This window comes from Lepidochelys olivacea (genome assembly GCF_965140295.1).
Source record: "Lepidochelys olivacea isolate rLepOli2 genome assembly, chromosome: 6".
Taxonomy (NCBI): Eukaryota; Metazoa; Chordata; order Testudines; family Cheloniidae; genus Lepidochelys; species Lepidochelys olivacea.
The window spans coordinates 27,319,442-27,337,966 of NC_140416.1; the positions used below are offsets into that span (position 1 = coordinate 27,319,442).

Here is an 18,525-nt window from a genome sequence, read left to right on the forward strand (position 1 = left end):
CCAAAATAAGGTTAAGTGCTAGTGAGGCTTTGTGTGTCCTAGAAACTCAAACAGTGACTTCATGGGAACGCAACAAGGAAAGAGTGCTGGAGGATGGATCCAAGAGCACTGGGAGAGTACCATGAGTTGTCTCTCATCAGGATTCAACAGCTTTGGCATAGAATGATTAAAATGAATTAAAAGATAAGAAATATTGAGAAGCAGGGTAAGGCCATTCCCTGTAATTTACCTGCCCTTTTAAACATCTTACCCTTTTCATTCTCTACTTGACTTCTCAAAAAAAAATCTAGAGTCCCTAGTGTTTGGGAAATTCAGACACAACAAAAGAAAAAGGGTGTTTCATACTTAAAAGAGTAGAAAGAACTTCACCGTCACTGTAGAACTGAGTCTCCTGCACCGAGCACAGTAATTTACAGCAGCATGTTAAGGTGTGATTTCTTTAGAATTGAACCAGCCAAGAGAGGTGCTGTTTGTCTTCTCCTTGTCTTGTGCATGCATGAATTGCAGGGCATATCTCTTAAGATTCTGCCCTCCAATTTCTTTCTTTATTGCTATCCTTAAAAACAATTAATCAGGTAACACATTCTTCTGGATCTGGCTCCCTCTGGATTCTATCATTGCAACTCCTGGTTTAGCATGATGTGCCCACTCACGAGGCTTCCTCTTATTCAGGGCTGAGCATGTTGGCTGTTCTCATCCCCTGCTAGTTTAGCCCAAGACTAGATCTTCGATTTGTGAGCTGATGACATGTTGGTCTGTGATTGTTCCTCCAGGCCAGCCCTCATTCTTGTTCTCTTAATTAATTTTTTCTCCTTTCCTTTTTTTAAATCTCTTTCATTTTTCCCTGTTTCAATGTTAGAGAAAAAAGCCAGTACTAGCTAGTTCCTACTTTGAAAAAAAAGTGGCACTTCAGCTACTCCTGCAAATTCTTTCACTCTCGAGCAGTGATTAATATCCAGGTTTAAGAAGAATTTTTAAACAAAACCTGGAAAAAAGGAAAAGAGCAAATATGCAGGCTAATGCTGTACCCTGAGGTGAGCATAATGCTTTTTTTTAAACTAGCCAAGCATAGCAAAGAAGCTATTCTACAGTGAAATTAATAATTACCAAAAAGACTTGTTAATGTTATTGTTGCATCCTTTAAGAGAATATGGGTAACATGGGAAGTGTGAGCCAAAGCCTGAAGACTCAAACTGGTCTCTAATTTTTAATGTGAAATCTTGTCAAATGCCCCAGTGCATAGAATGAAATATAGTTTTGGATAATAACTGCTTTAAAAGTTGTGACGCTTAACCTGAAAATTGGATCTGTTTCCTAGGAAAGTGGATTTCTAATTTTCTTTACAGTCTTGCCTTAACAAAGTATTAAAGTAAAAGTGCATCTCAGTACCACATGTTTTAAATGGTTGGGGCATAATACATAATTCCAGTCCCAAATATTTTCCAAAGGCAAGGTTTGTTTATTAACAACCCCATGCTGAGATCGAATCAATCTAATAGAGCCTGAGTTTGAAGTTGAACATTCAAATATATGTCCATATATCTTGGGCATATATCTTACATAATGATGTTGGCCCCAGACATCTTTCTGGGTTTGTTTATGTCTGTTATGGATTCCACTCATTATCCATGCTGTTTGAGGGATTCCCTGTGGATTTAGCCAGTTTATTGCATACTTTTTTAATTTTATGCCAAACTGAATGTTTTGAGTGGCATCTTCTGTGCTAGCTCTGAACCACTTCCCCTCAAATCCAGAGATGAATGTTGCAAATCGATTAAGATTAAATGAAAAAAATATATAAAGAACACTAACAGATTGTAAAAGAGTACATAGAAGAATGCTGTGAGAGAGGTCTGGGGTGTTCTAAAGAAATAACTTTAATGATAAAACTTTTAAATGTTGAACACATTTTGTATTTTGATTCCTCATAGTTCAGATTAACCATTATAGTGACATTCCTCTTATTGACTAAACCTTCCTTATTGAATGTCTATTGTTCAAATACCTGGGAAATGTCTCTGTCTGAATTTCACAAAGAAATTGTTTAACAAGCCAATCACTGAGTGCATCTCTCCAGTCGATTTGTGCATGAGACTCCTGATAAAGTTAACTGGAGTTACTCACGGACATCAGCTGGAGAATAGAGTCTTAAATATAGAAAGCAGAGATTGATGCAGGACCAATTCTCCCCTCAGGAGGGTGTGTGTATGTCTGCTTATGTTTGTAAGGGTTCCTGAGGATCCTCTGAGGCTTGATGTGGCCCTTACCAAATTAGTCAGTATATGCTGACTTAGTTCTTGTCAGAGAGACTTAGAGAAAAGTAATACATGGCCACGAGGAACTAGAGCTAAAAAATGTTTTCTTTTGAAGACTTTTAATTGGGAAAAATGTAATGTTCAATCTGGAAAATCAAATTTATAAATGCTTTGTTCCCTGATTCACTGTACCTTTTATTTTAAATAATTAGCAACCAATTTATTTTAAAATTAAGCAAAAAGTGTAACAAAAATTACACTGCAGGATGAGACCTAGTGCATCTGGAAAATTCATTCTTGTTTTGCAAAGTAGTCCTTGCAAAATATTCTCTGGTTTCTTGAATCTTAAGGCTTCCATTGATTGACTTGTTTATTTTATATCTATTGGTGCTATGGGAGAAAGAAGAAGCTTTAAAACCTGAAAATATAAATGTCATTGAACCACCCACTAAAAAAAATAAAATAAAAAAAGAGAGAGAAAGAAATTGCAGTGGATGTTTTCCAGGAGAGAGCATGCTTTACTGTGTAAAGGGAGCTAGTGTAACAAGAAGTCATCTATTCTTGATTTCTTTAGACAGCTAGAGCTTTGTGCCTTGTCTAGTTTCTACATTTTAAGAGCTTGTTCTGTGTAGCAGAAATAATACAATAAATGGGTTTAACCACATTTGTCTCAGCTAGACAGTCTGCTTTGTCAAAGATTGCTGGTACAACATAAACAAATTATGTGTTTGTAGTGCTTTGCAATGAAAGCCTATCTAACAGAGCGGAGATTGTGTTTCGGCAGCTGTAGATTTAATCTCCTACCTGTCAGTTAAAACAGGCATTTCCTGAGCAGATAAGGCCTGGCTATAGGTGTGTGTGTGGGGGGGGGGGGGGGGGGGATAGTCACAGCTGGACAAAGGTCCATTGTTATTGACCAATAATTCTATGTAGATTTACCTGTGTATTTCATCATAGAAACTACACTCACGATACAGTTGTAAAGGAATTGTTTAGTCAGGCAGAGTGAAAGTGAATCGAATCAGAGCTTTGGGTTATTGATTCTGGCTGATTGTCATGAGGAACTGAAGAAAATATCTATGACTTTGAAAACAATGCCACACCAATAGGGATGGGACCATGGGACTTGTAGCAAAAATCTATTCACAATCTGAGGGCTATCTTTAAATAACATTGAAGTTGTGACAAAAACTGGTGAAAGCCAGGAAATTCAAAGTGAAGGCTTATGCTCCTCCTTCAACATCATACTGCTCTCAAGAAAAGGCACCATGATGTGGATTCGTGTTGGAGATGTATCCCTGGCATTGGCTGCAACACACAAAACATGGTGGGCTACCAAGTGCCTGTGTTAAATGTGAATTTCCTAGATTTCACCTTATTTCCTAATTATTTTCTTCTCTCTCGCTCTCTTTAAATTAATTTTCATAAAGAAACGGACAATGAAAAGTACAAAAGGTAAATGTTTACAGTTTCGATATATTTTGAAAAACTGCAAGCTTCCAGGGATTTCCAACGGAATTATGCAATTTTACAACTAGTCAAAGCTGTAAAACCAAACAGTACAAAACCAGACAATACTACATAACATTTTAGTGTGAGAGGGAACAGTAATAAAATATTTTTATCAAGTATCTTAAGTGGTCTGGAAAGTGAAGATCCATTAGCACTGACCTGGACCAAACATAGCTTGTATATGAAAGAGGCATGATCTGAGTTTGTGATTGGGAGTTAGGAACTCTGATTTCTTAACACCGAAACTATAATTGTTATTTTGCACCTTGCAGTGCCAATCCACCTCAATCCTAATTTGAACACATACATGTTATTTCAGTCTTCGGGCATCTTTTGAGCAAAGATGCTCAGATAGGTTATGCAGGGTACCAGGAAGAGACACCAAAAAACTAATTTTTGCATGTGATCAGTATCCAAAGTTGATTTTGATCTCCAGACGCAGGAGGTTTTGCGTTACTTTCACCTAACTGCCTATGATAGTTGTGTCTCAATCCTAACATTCCATAACCTTGTCTGTGATTTATCCAAGTTATTTTCCTTTATTTACTGTTTTTTAAAAATACACATAAATCAGGCATATTTTCCAGAGACTGAGAATGCAGCTTTGCCTGTCTCTTGGGTAATACATTTGGGCTTGTATACATTTTTAATACTAACCAGAATTTCATCCCCAATTTATGTTACTTTTAAAATTAAACTTAAGTATCTATTCTTCTGTAATATAACTCTTATTATTACCTGGGGTTTGTCATATACATTGGAAAAAAATCCATTGGCTTTCTCTGTCATGTTTTCTGGAGCAGTTGGCTGATATGTAGTGAAGGGGAATCTGTTATATAGGAGGGGTCAGTGGTGTTAGATATTTTCTCATGCTGCACATTCTAAACTTTCCTAGTGATGGAATTTATTTTAATATCCGGTAGATGGTCATTGTTAGAGAATGAACCCTGTATCAGAGAGAGGATCTAGGAGAATAAAGTTGAAATGCTTATACGAACTGCAAAGTTTAAAAGAACTTGTGTACTAAATTATTTCGTCAACTTGAGATTTGAATTGTAGTCCAAAATTTGTACATTTTGGTATTACCATTAAAAACATTAAGAAAACCTAATAAAGTCATAATTTATGTTGGATTTCAGCTCAGGTTATAGTGTTTCTGTTAAAAAAAATCTAAGTTCATTGACTAATATTTTCACATTTCTATGAAAATAAGATGAGGAGGAAATGAGAAACATACATCTTCACTAGTCTTTGGAAATATCTGAAATAATTGACTTGCTCAGTCTTCTGTGATGGCTTGGTGACCACTAACTGTGACAATTTGCATAATAGTCAACTCTTCACTTCTTTGGTGATAACTGTTTGTATCTGATTAAAATTAAGACTGTTTTAGTTCTCTTGACTTTTCCAGAAGTTGCAGAAATTGAGATTTGCTGTTATGCTTTAACCAAACAAATGCACACATGGGGATAACAATATGCTGAGTTTATGCAGATTTTACAACCCGAATCTGAATAAAATACCCACTAATAGACCCTTAAGGAGTAATAAACACACATGAATTTTCCTTAGTTGCACTTTAAAGTGATTTTAACATACTACTAGACCTTAACAATAATATTTAATTGACAAGATTATGCATTTATATGGATTGAAAAGGTGGTAGATCTCTAATTCCAAATGAACTATAAATTCACTTTTGCATAACATGTTTTATTAATTTCTTTATAGCAGAGATGTTCTCCTTCCCTCCTAGTGAGAGTTTCTTAAAATATGGACAATTTAAACAATTTAATTGCCATTTATCATAGTTTTAACTTGATAAAGTCATCTTCAAATGACATCCGCATTTCCACATATGCTATATCCACATAGCTGGGCACAAATTGGGCACTACAACAGGAAGGTAATGGAAATGCAGTGAGAGATGATACTTAAAAAAAAACCCTACTTCCTGGCATTCAGTGGCACTTTTTCTGTCGCTCCCCATTTGATTCCTCAAATATGTGACATTTAAGTTCAGCACATATAACTAACTATCAAAAGAAAAAAAGATTTGGAATGACGAATGACACGGCCTCGGTGTATCATTGTGGCTGAGTAATGCAGACTTTTCATACAATGTCCATGGAATCCCACAAGAATTTAAACCTTCAGTTCATAATTAATCTCTGGCAAAGATCAGTCAGGGTTGGCCTAAAAATTCAGTAACTATATTTATTTTCCTTAATGGCTTCCACATTAAATTTTCTTACTTTACAAGTTTGCAAGATCTTTTTCTAATAGCTAAGCATATAAAATCAACCTGGGATCTGATGATCAAACTGTGTTCTTTGTCGATCATGCATCATCACAAGAGGAACATTTCTTCATTTAGAATGTACTGAACAATTCAACTGATGTTACATGAGCTAGAATAGAATCCACCTCTCTCTCCTGTAGTTCTTTGATTCTAACAGGAGTGAAAAGGAAAGGAAATTTATTTTTCATTCACGCCAGTAGATCTGATGCACGGCTAGCAAATTTGATGAGTAGGGTATCATATTTACAAAGTCACTTTCATCTATTTGAGCCTATTTCTACAGTCCCTGCCTCACAAGAGTAGTCCTTACTTATGTCGCCACATTCATGTGAGTAGGGACTGCTCATATAAACGTCTGCAGAATTGGGTCCTATGATCATACTTTAACTTTACGTTTTGGGAGGCTAGATGTTGAATAGCATTAATTCAAAGAAGATATTAATCCAGACTCTGGAGGGGTCACAAATGAAAATTCTGAGGTCAGATTTCCCAGTGTACTCTGGCTACTTTGCGCTACTCTGTTGATATGAAGTAGCCATAAACCCATTATAATTGGTCAATACAACTATTTTGCACAATCCCTCTACCACAATCCACCAGAGTGGCACAAAGTAACTGGAGGATACCAATGAATATCTAATAGACCTTTCTGCTCATCACAGTACTTTTGTGTAGTTAAACATAGTAGGCAGTCCTTGAGACCAAGATCCGACGGTAGTTTGATTTTGTTGCAGTTTATTATTGTGGGGCATTCACAGAGCTGCACAGAGAAAACATTGGCCCCACCCTGCAAACATGTGCATGGTTAATTTTAAGCACATGAGTAGTCCCATTGACTTCCACATACTTGAGTGTTCATAGGGTAAGTGCCTCTCTGCTTATGCCATACCACGCTCAAGGCGGCAGTATTGTTGTTCCGTTATTTGCATAAGCAGCAAATTAATCTCATTGAAATATATGAATGAATTTACAACACCTCTTCAATTTCTTTCATTTTAAAAAAAATAAGAAAAGTATCAGTTATGAAAAGAAATGAGAATTGAAATTGTAACACAGATATAATGGCCCTTTTCTGTCATATACAGACTTTTGAAAATGCAGATTAGGTAAATGTATACAGTATACATGGAATTTAAAAACATGTATTACTAACACGATGGACACTAACAGCTCTGTTAGTGCTATTAAGACCTCTCATATAAGTAAATCTAAAGGGGGCTTTAAAAACTTATAATATTGACTTGATGGATGGAGTTATTATGTTCTATCATGTAAATACATATTTTGGAAATTTTGAAGTTGCATATTTTTGCTTGGTGTGCTGCCATTACCTGGGGAGTTGTTCTGGTATATGAATAAGAAACTAAAGCATTTTGAAAACTCATCCTATTAAGGAAGCTAGATGTGTGCAAAATAAAGTTATGGTTTCCCTATTTATGTGTGTTTTCGCAAATTACTCATAGATCATTTAGCAGACAAATCACATGCAGTATTTATTATTTTAATGGAATAATAATAATTTTCAGTTATTCAAGTAGCTCAAATACCTCCCCCTCCCCCATGCAGTATGGCCTTAATTGGGTAAAAGATCGGGATGATACTTTAAAAATTGTGTTCTTGGTCAAATTGTATGGTCTTATATGTATTAATTGAACTTTGGATTCTAACTCATTATTAGTATTGCATGCAGTGGGCACCATCCTTGACATTTATCTCTTACTGTAGGTAAAGTCACATAATTGTTTTCTGTATTCTCCATTCCAAGTTCAGCGAGTAGTGCAAATCCTATACTGAAGGCAAATATTATGTTACAGTACATTTCAAAGGTCAGATTCTCAGCCGGCATTAATTGGTGCAGCTCCATTGTGTTCAATGGTGTTTATGGTGATTTGCACCAGAGAGAGATCTGGCCTAAAGATTATAATGACAGGAAAAATGGTTAAAAAGAATGATGCTTGGTTATTGTAGACAATTAGAGCATTGTTTACTCCATTACAGTGTCCCGTACAAGTGAAAAGCAAAGGAAATTGAACAACTATCAAAGGATAAAATAATGTGAAGATTATGATGAGAAATGAGAAAAATCATGGAACTTTATTCTCCCCTTTGCTGAAATAAGCCATGCAGGGGAGGGGAAACTGGGCAAATTTCAGCTTGAGCAGTTTGTTAGGAATTCTACTGCTAGGTAGGGTGGGGCTTGTTTCCACTGCAGAAGTCTGTGCTCCCTTAACCAAAAGATCCCTGCAGTCAACCAGAGGTAAGAGTAGTGTGCATGAGTATCCCCACCACCTCCCCCTGGCTTCTGGAAGCTATGTTCTGTGTCCACCTACTACTCCCAAAGGGGAAGGCTCCATGGTGAAGATAGTACATAGTAGTAAAGATCACAGAATTCATTTTTGCGGGTTTCTCCAGCAGGTTTGGGGAGAATGAAAATAAGAATCTGGAACTCCCAATCCCTCTACCACAATCCTCTCCAAATTTGGTGACTATGAAGCTCCCTTTTACAGAGGCTTCCACAGAGATGGGGAGAAGGGAACAGGAAGCCATGAAGATGATTCTACCCCTTTCTGCAGGTGGAGGTTCTACAGGTGGAGGCTCTGTTTCAAGCATGGATGTAGAGGGGAGCATGAGGCCCAAAGAAATGTACATCGCATGGAGAGGGTTTGTAACTGGAGAAGGTTCTGTAAAAGATAGGTTATTTTAAGGCAGCAGTTCTCAAACTGTGGGTCAAGACCCCATTCTAATGGGGTCACCAGGGCTGGTTTAGACTTGCTTGGGCCTGGAGCTGAACCCTGAGACCCCCGCCCAGGGCCTAAATTGAAGCTCAAGGGCTTCAGCCTTAGGCGGCGGGGCTCAGGGTACAGGCCCCCTGCCTGGGGCTGAAGCCCTTGGGTTTCAGCTTTGTCTCCCATGCCCCCTCCCAGAGCGGTGAGGCTTGTGCTTTGCCCCCCTCCCCCGCCACCCAGGGTAGTGGGGCTCGGATGGGCTCAGGCTTCAGTCCCCCTTCCTGGGGCTGTGTAGTAATTTTTGTTGTCAGAAGGGGGTCACGGTGTAATGAAGTTTGAAAGCCCCCGTCTTAAGGTTAACATACACGGTTATGCTTAGTCATTGTATTCCATTTTATAGTTTGAGAGGCCTTACCAAAGTCTGTGATCTTATATACTATACAAACTGCAAAATGTAGGCACCATAGGGTAAATTAAGATGTTTGTAAAAGGAGGCGGCCATGCTCGTCTCTGAATACCCTTTATTTTGTGAATCTAATATTACTTGATGAGGTGCTTTTATTGTACAAAATAGCACCTTTCCTTTCTGCTGATGGAGGAGGCATAACGGCTATAATAAGCATCCAAATAAGCATCTCATCTTCTAGCAGTTAGCAAAAGTTTTCCAGAATACAGTTTCCAATCCAGTTCTTGACTAACAAACTGAGTAGAAATAAACTTGATTTGTATGTGTTCAAACATGTTTTGTTTTTTTTTTAGCTTAGAGCACAAATTGCTTCTCAGCTCTCATGAAACATGCTCGGTTCCTTATTCAAGAAGGGCAGAGAATTTTTACTCAAGCAATTATTCTTTCATGCCATGTCCCTTTTGTAATCCTTGGCTTTCTCCTTCTGTGCACAACACTAAGCATCAATGACTCTGTAGCTGAGAGGACTGTAGTAGCCAGCTTCTTCTGTGACTGGTATTCCTATCACTCCATGGAACAATACAAAGCATGGTCCTCTTTATCATGTTAGTCACCAACCCTTACTCTTCCAGGGAGAACAAAATTCACTGTTGATTCTTGAGCAAATCAAGGTTGTTTCCATCCAAGGTTGCTTCCTGACCTCACACTAGTTAATATTATTAGCTATTCCCAAGAATTATAAGAGTTGTGTGATACATTAAAATCATGGTATGGTACTGGCTAATATTTCTATAACTTGGTGGCTTCAGATATTTAGTAAAATGTACTCCATTTATTACAGACAAATACAGACTTAAAATTGTCATAGAGAAACAAGTCAGTATAGACAGATTGCTTGTGTTATTGTTCCTTAGAAATTATCTTTATTTAAGGTTACTTTGAAAACTGAAGTGTATCCATGTTTTATTTCTCTTGATCAAAATATTGAAAAGAATTGCTTTCAGGACCCATCCGATTCACTTATACAGCTCAGCGAAAGACATTAAACAGAATTGTTCAGATACAAACATTTATTGCCCATCACAAAAAAGTTAAATAATCTTCATGAAAGAGAAAATTAGTCCCCCTGAGTGTTACTCTGTTTGCATATTAGCACATAGCAAGATCCCTGCCAAGTTACTCTCTGACTGACTGCTGCAGATGCTCTTTCTCAAGTATTTTGAGCCAGATCTTTAGTACAAGCCTTTGGGGACAAACAATAGCACCTGTTCCTCACAAGATATCAGGCCAGTTAGTCCATTCATGTATCTTTAATGAAGCTCTAGGGCAGATGGCAAAAAATGGCATCATCAACAACTTAGCACAGAAGAGACAAAAGAGGAAAGTGTCAATACAACAATATGCAATTTTTACGAATGGGAAGAGCCAGAGTTTGTTTTTCATGCATCTGCTGCTGTCTTGGTTTTTAAAAATACCTGAAGAACAGTCTCACAATTAAAATTTCTAGGAATGTAGCTAATTTTATGACGTACACTATCCCACCCTCTCTCCCCACCCAAAAACAAACAAACAAACTTGAAAGGCACTAGGAGTATATCGTGTATTTTTTTTGGCTTACTCTTTAGTGCTATAACAACTAATTGATCAGTCATCACAGTGTATCCACTATATCGTTAATATTCATCTGTGCTTTACAGCTGATGTCTGCTAAGCATAATGACAACTATTTGTAAAATAATTCTTGGTGAAACCATCCCTGAATGTTTGCATAACCAGCACCATTAGATTTAGGTACAAGAGAGTTAAGAAGTCTCGGGATGTCTAGAAAACAGGCAAGAGCACAGTTTGTAAATGTTATGGTACAAAGGGAAGACCATGGAGTTTTCTCAGAAATAGTGTTTGATATGTGTCCTAAGTAAAATATGGGATATTTTTGCCATTCAGTAAACACTTTTCAGTCCACATGAGACTAACAATCTTGATGTAAACCATTAAAGTTAATGGAGCTATGCTGATTGACACTGGCTGATGATCAGGCCAGTATTCAAGGAATATTTTAAGTAATGATTATAAAGGATAGCCAGAGCATACAATGATAAGGTTTTTCTGCGGAAAAGGACCTAGGGGTTCCAGAGAAGATGGTTCTAGACTATTCTCAGTGGTAGAAGAGGACAGGACAAGGAGTAATGGTCTCAAGTTGCAGTGGGGGAGATTTAGGTTGGATATTAGGCAAAACTTTTTCACTAAGAGGGTGGTGAAACACTGGAATGCGCTACCTAGGGAGGTGGTAGAATCTCCTTCCTTAGAAGTTTTTAAGGTCAGGCTTGACAAAGCCCTGGCTGGGATGATTTAATTGGGGATTGGTCCTGCTTTGAGCAGGGGGTTGGACTAGATGACCTCCTGAGGTCCCTTCCAACCCTGATATTCTATGATTCTATGATAATAATTTATAGTTATCTAGTCCTTTGCATTTGGGGCATCTCAAAAATATTTAAAAATATTTGGAACCCAATCCATCTCAGAAAGAAAATTCCCATTGAAATCAATGAGGGGGGGAGCAGTATTGGGCTCTTTATTACTTGAACTTCTCTTGCCTGCTGTGAAGTAGGTTTTGTGGTAAAAAGTGATAGTAAGGCATGGTGAGGATCAGTGAAAGACTAATTTTGGGTGCCCCAGTTTTTGGGTGCTCAACTTAAGATAACAGGGTGTTCTAAATAGTGCACCCAAAGATTGAAGAACCCAAAAGTTATTGGTCACTTTAGAAAATGTTGGCCTAAGTAGCTTATCTAAGGTAATTTAGCAAGTCATTGACAGATCTGCAAATAAAACCCATTGGACATGACTTCCAGACTTCTGCTGTCCTTGATAAGTGAGAATGTGCATTTGCTCTCCATTAGGGGAGAGAAGCTTAAATCTAGCCAGCCACCCCTTTCCCCTCCCCCACCCCCCCGGCTCCGTAGGACCCCAGCGACAGAGGCTGCCTAGTGGATGTGCTGAATCAATGCATGCTCTAACCCCGATCCCCACCCTGGTCAGTGCTCTCGTCTTTTGGCCCTGTGCTGGCACCGTGAAGCCCTCTGATGGAGAGGAGTTTGTGGGCACCTTACATTGTTGCAAAACCCTGGGGAGACTTTCTGCTACTGGTGACTGGGAGGGAGCTATCACAGAGCCTGGATCATTTTGATTAGTATCTACTTGGAAAGTACTGTAAGTGATTGTAGAACACATTGTGTTAAATGCTTTCCAGATGCTGTAGTTGTATTCCCCGTCAGACACTGATATTGTTTTCACTTGTTGCATACATTCTGAGCCAGTATGCACTAGCATCCTACACAAAATTAGCACTGTTAAATCAGAAGTTAAAGGCTGGTACTGGGCACCTGGGGATCAACTCCCATTTAACCAAGTTAAGCTCATAGCTAACATTCACAACCAGGCTTACCTCAGCTAAAATGAAAGAAATAGCTGCTCAAAGCTGGTTTCTTTCACGCCCCAGTGCCATGGCAGTAATTGCACAAAGACCTTTTTATTATAAGTTGATTTTCCTGAGAAATGGATTCAGAAAAATACTGTAAAGTGTTTATTTTTTGAGTGACCTTTATTAACCTACATCTTAGGGCTTTCCCCAGAGAAGAGTTTTTGGTAAATTAACCCTCATAGACACACAGTAGCATTTCTGCACTGCATCAGTGGTTGTGAAAGGAAAGGAATATGACAAGAAAATTTGGCACTGTTTAAACAATGTCATAGGTCAACATATGGGATTTGACCAAAAAAAAAGTTTTTAGGAATTAAAACGAAAAGAAATCACTTGAAGTTTAGTTTAACTTTTTAATAGTATTTAATGCCACCCATTTATGGCAGGATAAGAGGGCAAAAATTCTTTCTGACTGGAAAAATAATGCCTTTCTACACTTCCTAGTTTTGATATTTAAACCGTTATGTGTTTACTTTGTTACTAATCAGAAAAATGCTGTAATCAAAGCCTTCAGGACTGTTGGGGCTTGGGGGATAAACAAAAATTCCATGTGATCCCATCCAGTGTCTCTGATATATGTATAGCATAAATAAAGAAACCAGGAAATTAAAATGTGAATTTAACAGACATGTTAATGTCACATCTCTCACTTTCTATATGTCGAATACAAATGCTGATATAAGGTGAAGAATTTTCTGCTTTTGCATGTTTGCGCTCTTTGATACATTTATTAAGGTCAAATGCAATTTGATATAGTAGAATTTATTCTGAAATGCTCTCTGAATACAACTCCATAATTACTGAGCTCCATGATAGTGCATAAAGCTGTAAAACTGCTTAGACAGACAAGCAATTTATATGTTACAGCGAGGTGTGTATGGTGAAGGATATTAGTTTAATTGGGAGCCAAGATGTTGTAGCTTTAAATCTTTAGAGATGGGGTGTTGTCTAGATGACTAACATACTGTGGTGAGATTTTGAAATAACATACCTGAACTGTTGGCATATATACTAGCAATACAATAGCGTAAGATCTCTGAAATAAAATTACCTACCTTAAATATGTTAAAATATGAAGATTAAAACTGCTCTTTAGATATTAGGCTGCCTTTAAAGGGTTTATCACTGTGCTTTCTAAGCTCCCAAAGAGAAATAAAAATTTGAAAGACTAATACAAACGTAGGCCACTTTTTTATTTTCTGAATATGAATCTATAGTATATTAAAATGTTGGTTTCTTTTTGTGCAATGAAATGTAAACACAAGGAATAATAAAAAAAATCAGCAAGAAGCAGGATAAAGTGCAGTGCACAGAGACTGTTACACTTTTGACACTCCGGGAAAACAATGTTGGGGGCGGGCTTTGATGTGATAATGTGAAATTGGTGAGGATTACATTAAGGTTCTGTGGGGCTGTGTGAACACAAGTACACTATCAGTGCTGGAGAAATACCTGTCAAGATAAATTTGTGCTCTTTCTGATCAGAGGCTCTCTTTTGTTTAGCAGGTTCAGGGTCACATGCCTCCGCTCATGATCCCAATTTTTCCACACGACCAGAGGACGTTGGCAGCGGCTGCTGCAGCCCAGCAGGGATTCCTCTTCCCCCCAGGAATAACTTACAAGCCAGGTAAGTTGACAGGGATATGAAGCTATTTAACATGTTCAGATATTTACTGAGACTTCTCTTGTGATCTGTCTGATACAGATGATGTTACACAAAAGGACTGGCTGCTTGAAAATAATTTGAAGTTTTGAAAGTCTAGCTGAAAATATCTTCCGAGTTTAAAGGGGATAATTGTAAGATTGGTTACTGAGCCCCATATTAATTTCACTTCTGTAGCCCACAAAATCAACTGCTCTGAATTTATTGACCCACTTGCCTACCAATTTGCATTTGGCAAACCCTGAATCTTAATACTTCTTTTATTGCATGTCTTATCTGCAGCATGTACACATACTTGTCTTTTATGCAAAAATTCTTACCCTTAATTAGCAATAAAAGCAAAAGGCAGGTATAATTTAATTAGCATACTTCTTACAGGCAACTTTCTGTTTGATTTCAATCTGAATAATAAAGGTTTCAGTAGTTCAATCCCAATTATCATTCAGACTTGTAACAGGTCACATAACCTTTGCAGTGAAATATGTTTTGAGATGATTTAGCAAATGTTATGATTTCTTTCTTTATTCCTCTGAGTTTACTGGACTCCTGGGGAATTCAATTAGGGATATAATGGTTTGAAGCTACTTTCAGAGCCTTCTTGTAAACAGGGTTTTAAATGTTTAAAGACATGTTGCCAAAGGAATTCAATGTAAAAAGATAGTTAAGTAAATAAAAGACAACCTTATTTTCATTTGTACATTCTTTGTAAGTGACCTCAGCCCAGAAGCAGCAACCTTATTTTGCTCATTAATAATATTCCCTGCTAAGCTCTTTTTAGCATATTAACCTGATGAATATTAACCACAAAATCTGAGTGTAACACTTTCTTTGGATTTTAAATGTGATATTTCAAAGTAAAGGATTGATCCAGCTCTGACTAAAGTCAATGGGATTTTTGCAGTTGACTTCAGCAGGAACAGGTCCAAGTCCAAAGTAAAATATAAGATGTGAACAACCTATTTAATAAAAGTAAGATTGAGCCTAAAATCTCTGCTTAAATGTTATATGAAATGGTGCCAAATTGGATTTCAGCAAGCATTTCCATTTGTCCCATTTCATTTTGTGTCTTTATTCTGGGTGAAGGAGGATCATTCCTCTTTGGAAACAAAAAGTTCTCTTTCTGATAATCATCTTACTTCTATGCTCACTTTTTCAGCCTCAAAAATCCTAAAGCACTTTACAAATTTAGCAAACTGATGCACAACCTATGCAGGGAGAAGAGTTCATCCACCTCTGAAATTCAGCCATCGCTGGCATGTAACTGTTTAACTGCCCACAGCAACATTTTGGGACAGAAAATGAAAATGAAGATTATCTTTTCCAGCTGAAGTGCATAGAGAGGCAGAATACAATTATCAAACTTCAAATTTGTCCAGGACACCAGGGTTAACACCCTTACTCTTATACACCCTCTTTCAGAAAAGCACCAAAGCACTTGCTTTAATCCGATTGATTTTATTTTTCCTGATTAGAGAGGCTTTCCTGAATTGGGGATTTAATGGCCACTCATGATCAGGACCTGGACTTTACTTCTCATCTCAAAGACGACACCTCCACTAGTGTCTTTTCAGGCTGTGTAAGTGAATTGGGTCAGTACTGACTCAAAAGGAAGAGTGCCACCTATTTATCACCAATACCTTTTCCTGCAGCATGTAGGTTTCTTTAGAACTCCCCCAGGCCTCACTGCTTTGCTTTTGTCCTCTCAACTCACAGCACAAGGTAGTATGGCTTCAGGCTATTTTATTACTCTTGTGAACAAAGAAAAAAATGTGTATAACAAATATTAAAATATTCAAGTAACTGACTAAAATGGAGGCCTGGATGTCTCAGGACATTGCTAATGGGATATGAAACTATTCACTAGTAGGTTACTGGTTTGAATCCAGCTCAGCTTGGTAGAAACCAGAAGTCACTATGATCTGACACTGTTCAGTGGCTTGTGTGAAACGAACATGTTTATATTTTAATGTATTTATGAAGTTCTCTGGCACGTATTGCTAAAGTAGCTGGCTGTGTTAGTTCAGTTTCTCTTGGACAGCTCTCATCATTAAAAAAAATCACCACAATTGGTATTGATTAGCGCCACCCTCTGCCCCCTTTTTGGCAATCTCAGTAGAGAGGTTTACGAAATAATGAAAATGGAGACAAAACTACACTATCTTTCTTCACTATCTTTCTTACAGGTTGTTCCTCTAGGTCAGGACTGAGGAACTTTGTGGGAATTTGCACTGCTCCTATTTGTGCTTTCATCTCCAGGACTATAAGACTAATTTGAGCACCAAACTCACTTATATTTTTAAAGGAAGGTTAAGAAAAGAAACAGACAACCCTTTAAACATTAAAATTTTTCTTCCCAGTTGCTTGCTCACTTTCTTTTTAATTTCCACCTTTTTTCATTTAGGCAAGGCGATATGTTTACTGTGCTAATTCTCCTTTTCATTTGGAAAGCACAGAGGGACAGATTTTGAGAAGTTTTCAGCTCCCAGCTGCTTCCACTTGTAACAACAGGAGCTACTGAGTGCGGAGCACTTTTGAAAATCTGGATACTTTGTTTAGTTGCTTAAGGAAGAGTGTGGTCTTTTGTGAATTTGGCCCCAAATTCCATACTATCTTAACCAAAAAAACCAGCTATTCTTATAAAAGACTGGGCCGGATCAAGTCCGTTCATGGAAAAACCCAAAGGAGAGAGCAAAGCTCTGTGTGGTTGTGAAGCCTTGCTCTTGGAAAGGTTGAGGAAGGCTTTGCAAAATGTACAGGCTACAGTTCCTACCAAAATCTGCTGGGAAAAGAACTCCCTTCTGCATGCAGCCAGGAGTCATGGTGGATGGGTGCATGGCCCTTCTTTCCAAAGATTGGAGTTCCAGGAGATGAACCAGGCCAATGCTAGCAAACACACATCAAAAATAATAAATACATAGGGGAAAAAATGAAGTCCCATGCTCCTTTATGTAGCTCAAAGTGGTATAATGTAATTTTCCGGCATGGTAAGTACTAATTGAGAAATCACAGCTGCATAGATCACTTAATTAATTTTTCATACATATTTCTTTCAGTATTTATACTGTATACAGGATTAATTAAAACTTGGGGGCGCTGTGCAACTAAAATTGTTGTGACAACTGACCTGCAGGCGCTTGATGAGCCTAGCAAAGTACATGGCTATGGAGGTTGCACCATATTCCAGTGGATGCTTAGAGTGGCAGCTTTTAGAAAGCCAATATTTGCCAAGAGACTCCACACAGTTATTTTGCACTGGTTATTTTGCATTCTAATTACAGCGGAAGAACTGTGCTATCAGCAGATGGACAAATGCTGACCTTTTAATGGTAAGCACTGTACTTACCACTTGGCATTGATCAGCAATTTAGGTGCTGAACTTCTACAGCCGTTCAATTCTCCCCCTTTCTCCAGCACAGAATAAGGGATTGAATTTAGCTTGACTGTTACATGTGTTCAGGCTTATAGGAATGTTATCAGGTTGGAGCATCATTGAACATGGTCACTAAGACCCTTGCAATGCCCTATCCTGAGGCATGAGTTATTTCCGATCCACTGATTTGGGCAGCGTGTAAGAGATTTCTTCTCCTTGCACTGAGTCAAGGTATTACCTCCTGCAGGTTTCATGACCCTTGTGAGAGAGCGGGAAAGGAGGATAAGGAAAGACCAAGGATATGGATTAACTGTAGACAGGAGTCAGGCCATTCTGTAAGCAGCTATGCTCCTTCTTTCTGTTTATGGCTGAGTGGGAGATGATCTGCTTTGGGAATACATTAGCTGTCTGCACTACCATTTTTTGCAATCTACGTAGCTTAGAAGGCCAGGGATAATTTCTGCTAGATAGAGACTTCTGACAAACATGTGTTGCAACAGTTCTTTTTCAGATGTATGAGGTGTAATGAGATAGACTAGTAAAGTTAGGAACTTTGGGTAGTTTAGGGTTTATCTAAATCAAGGGATGTAGATTGTGAAACCTAATTTTGCATTTGTTTGACTAATGTGCTGTCGTGTATTTCAAAGCAATTACTCATACCTCATGCATAAAGTTTATACAAATTGTGATTAGAAATATTGAGAAATGACTTCTATCTGCCTAACTGGAGCACTTTGCTGTTCATTATGTTTGCAATACAGAGAAATGTAAAAATAGGAATTGTTATTCCTGGTCACTGTGAGTAGCAAAAAC

The 18,525-nt window shown here is 37.9% G+C and overlaps 1 protein-coding gene across 1 annotated transcript in view; it reads left to right on the plus strand.

Moving 5' to 3' along the window:
* The window catches only part of SOX6 (SRY-box transcription factor 6), a 294,444-nt gene that overhangs the window by 171,463 nt on the left and 104,456 nt on the right, over window positions 1-18,525 (plus strand). The window contains exon 8 of the mRNA XM_084631143.1: window positions 14,183-14,306. Coding sequence (XP_084487269.1) covers window positions 14,183-14,306 — 124 coding nt within the window. The remainder of the gene's footprint in view (window positions 1-14,182; window positions 14,307-18,525) is intronic.